Here is a 3,378-nt window from a genome sequence, read left to right as displayed (position 1 = left end):
ACAATTACTAGTCTAAGATCAACCAATTATTTGAAACAAGGCTGCAGAGTCTATAGAGAGCAGCAGCAACCCTTCGGTTTTACCACTTGCTTATGCCTTTCTTTGTTTTCTTAATCCCATAACATGACTCAAATATTCTAACTAATGCGTATCTTCAAAACTTATCTCCAAATCCTATTCATCTATGATCATAAACTTAAATTATCACCACTACAAAGCTTTGGTGGTATTTTAGACTGTAGAATCAAATGTCAAAATTGATGACCCGAATGGACACTTTCAGGAGGTCTTCTATTAGATTTAGATTTAGAATGTTTGGATACCCCAATGGACAATTAAGGTATGTTATCCATATTGCAATACATAAATAGCAACAAACATTTTTCCTCATTAATTAGTGTAAATACTATTAAGTATGGGTCGAATTTAATCAAACAGTAAATGTGAGATAATAATATTGAAAAGAGATAATGAAGGAAAGTTGCAGACAAAGATGGTAACTTAAAGCAGCCCACTACCACAACATTAACAGCACAACATCTGAAAACATCAGCAACATACAATGGATCAAACAACAACAAATCTGGGTTTTCAATTTCCCATCTAAAAGCAATCACATAAACACACTGTTACAATAACAACAATAACCTTCATCATCAAACAGTGACTTCCCACCTCACATAAATCAAGCCACAGTCGAATTCTCGGGCGGCGACGTCCATAGGATGTCTTTAAGCGCCGGCCGGAGCTCTTTACTGCAAAACTGATTGTACTCGAAGGTGTCGCCATGGTCCTTTTTAACTTCCACCACCAAGAACGACGGCGTCACCGCAAATATATCGGCAGCAATGGCAAGTTTACCTTTCCTCCCACATTCTTGACCCTGCAACCTCACCCTACACTCGCTCTTTTTGACGCTGAACTTCCCCGATTTGGCCACCTCTTCTAGCCTCGATATCACGCTGCTTGCCGGCCTCGTCGTGGCGAACCTCAACTCCTCTTTCTCTTCCCTCTTTTTCTCTTCGAACAACGGAGATAAATCGAAGCCTTCCGACAATGAAATTATGTGGAATGCGTTTAAGGTCTCGGGTTTAGAAGATTTCTCTCCATTGAATGCTTCGAATTCTATTTCTTCCTTAGTTGTTTTAGTCTTGGGGATTGATTTTTTGAACCAAGATGATTCCGTGATCTTGGAGATGGCGATTCGGGTTTTCGGGTTCGGGTCTAAAAGCTTGGATATTAGCCTCCGAGCTTCAGGTGAGAACCATGGCGGACACTTGAAATCTCCTCTGTAAATCTTCTTATACATTGCCACCAAGTTATCATCTTGAAACGGTAAAAACCCGGCGAGAAGAACGTATAAAATCACCCCACAAGACCAAATATCCGCCTTGGCTCCGTCGTACCCTTTTTTTCCAATGACTTCCGGCGCCACATACGCCGGCGTTCCGCAAGTCGTGTGCAACAACCCGTCTTGTTTCAAATGTTCCGTGAAAGCGCTGAGGCCGAAATCGGTGACCTTCAAGTTGCCTTCTTCATCTAAGAGAAGATTCTCCGGCTTCAAATCACGGTGGTAAACGCCGCGGCTGTGGCAGAAATCGACGGCGGAAACGAGCTGCTGGAAGTAAACCCTGGCAGCGTCTTCCTTGAGACGACCTTTGGCGATTTTCGAGAAGAGCTCGCCGCCGCGGACGAGCTCCATGGCGAAGTAAATCTTGGACTTGCTCGCCATCACTTCGTGCAGCTCGACGATGTTGGGGTGTTTCACCATTTTCATGACGGAGATCTCTCGCTTGATCTGCTCCATCATCCCGACCTGGATCACTTTCTCTTTGCCCACCACTTTCATGGCGACATTCTTCCCTGTTTGAAGGTTCTTCGCATGGTAGACTTTGGCGAACGTTCCATGACCCAACATACGGCCAAGCTCGTATTTTCCATGGAGAAAAGATGGGTTTTCGGTTTTAGCTTTGTCCGCCATTTTTGAACCGTAAAAGCTCGAGAAATTAAAACGAAAAATAAGAAAAGAAACGGATACCCTTTGATCTGAATTACTGTCTACTAACAATAGAAGTGAGAAATATATGTATATTTAAAACTGAAAGCCTTCAAACTGAATCACCCGTCTTCGACGTGTTTTCGGTGACAATTTCGGCCGCCAATGGAGCGCTTACGGTGGTAACAAAGCTCAGGCCTTGCCAACGATGAACGTCTCATCTCTCTGCATTCCCCAAGGGGATTTTTACACTTGTAAAATTATAAATAAATAAAAAATAAAACAAAAACAAAAACAGAAAAGCCTTTTGCTGTAATCTCCAATAGGCAGAGGAGATTTGAAGCTTTTTGCTCTTTCTCTTTTGGGATTCAATGCCCAAGTTTCCAACTTATACAAGTTTTCAGAGCCTGGAATTCCCGTTTTGTCCCTTGTATTATGGTCAAATTTATAAATGGTCCTTATACTATGTACTTTTTATGGGTTTAATCACTCTTTTATAATTTGTGTATTTTTCAGTCAAGAGGATATTTTTCTATTAATTCTGTAATACAGCTGAACAGATTATATTTGTTCATGTTCTAAATGATACATAATTTCAAATACTTTAACGAAATAAATGTAATGTAATGTATTAAATTAGTGTCGGAAAATACAAAAAAAAAAAAAAAGAGATTATAGTAAAAGGACTAAATGTGCGAGAATGATATAGTAGAGGGATTTTAGATAGCATTTGACCTTGAATGATCATATATGAACAGTAAAATGGTGACACGTGGGAAGCCTTCCAGCAATGATCTGACCGTTTTGTCCTTGTTACGGTAGGTTCTTAATAATTCCGTGGGCTCCAGTTGGTATCAAAATTACGTGTTTACCACTGCCACGTCAATAAATAAATATTTCAACATGCGGTTCTCCATTCATCCATTCTAATATCATAAAAATTCAGACCATAATTTTATTTTTTATTTCTCCATATTTTTAATAATTAATAACTTTATGGCGGACCAAATATCACAGTCAAAATGGTCAGGTTCTAACTACACGTGTAAGGTACTAATTTTTCCTTTTTTACGCATTGATGACTAAATTATAATTATTTTTTAAAATTATAAAAAATTGATCAATTTTTTAAAAGAATAAACTGATTTTGGTAAGCGTTTTTAAGGTAAACTTAAAAAATATTTCTAACTAGAAGTATTTCTGTCACATCAACACTAAAAGTGACAGTACAATTTTTTTACCACCTATTAATATAGAAATAAAATTTACAAAATAAGTATTTATATAGATCTAAAGTTTTATTTCATTGTTTTCTTAAATAATGTGAGATATGAAATAAGTGTATATATAGACTTGTTTACAACTTGTTCCTAGACCATATA

The 3,378-nt window shown here is 38.1% G+C and overlaps 1 protein-coding gene across 1 annotated transcript; it reads right to left on the bottom strand.

Moving 5' to 3' along the window:
• Positions 1–425: 425 nt before the first annotated feature.
• Positions 426–2,388, bottom strand: LOC108486215 (CBL-interacting serine/threonine-protein kinase 6-like). The gene has a single exon (XM_017790126.2). The coding sequence runs from the start codon at positions 1,979–1,981 to the stop codon at positions 686–688; it is 1,296 nt and encodes a 431-aa protein (XP_017645615.1). The 5' UTR covers positions 1,982–2,388; the 3' UTR covers positions 426–685.
• Positions 2,389–3,378: the final 990 nt, after the last annotated feature.

The sequence above is a fragment of the Gossypium arboreum genome, chromosome 6 (assembly GCF_025698485.1).
Source record: "Gossypium arboreum isolate Shixiya-1 chromosome 6, ASM2569848v2, whole genome shotgun sequence".
NCBI classification, from domain to species: domain Eukaryota; kingdom Viridiplantae; phylum Streptophyta; class Magnoliopsida; order Malvales; family Malvaceae; genus Gossypium; species Gossypium arboreum.
This window is presented reverse-complemented; position numbering and strand designations above follow the sequence as displayed.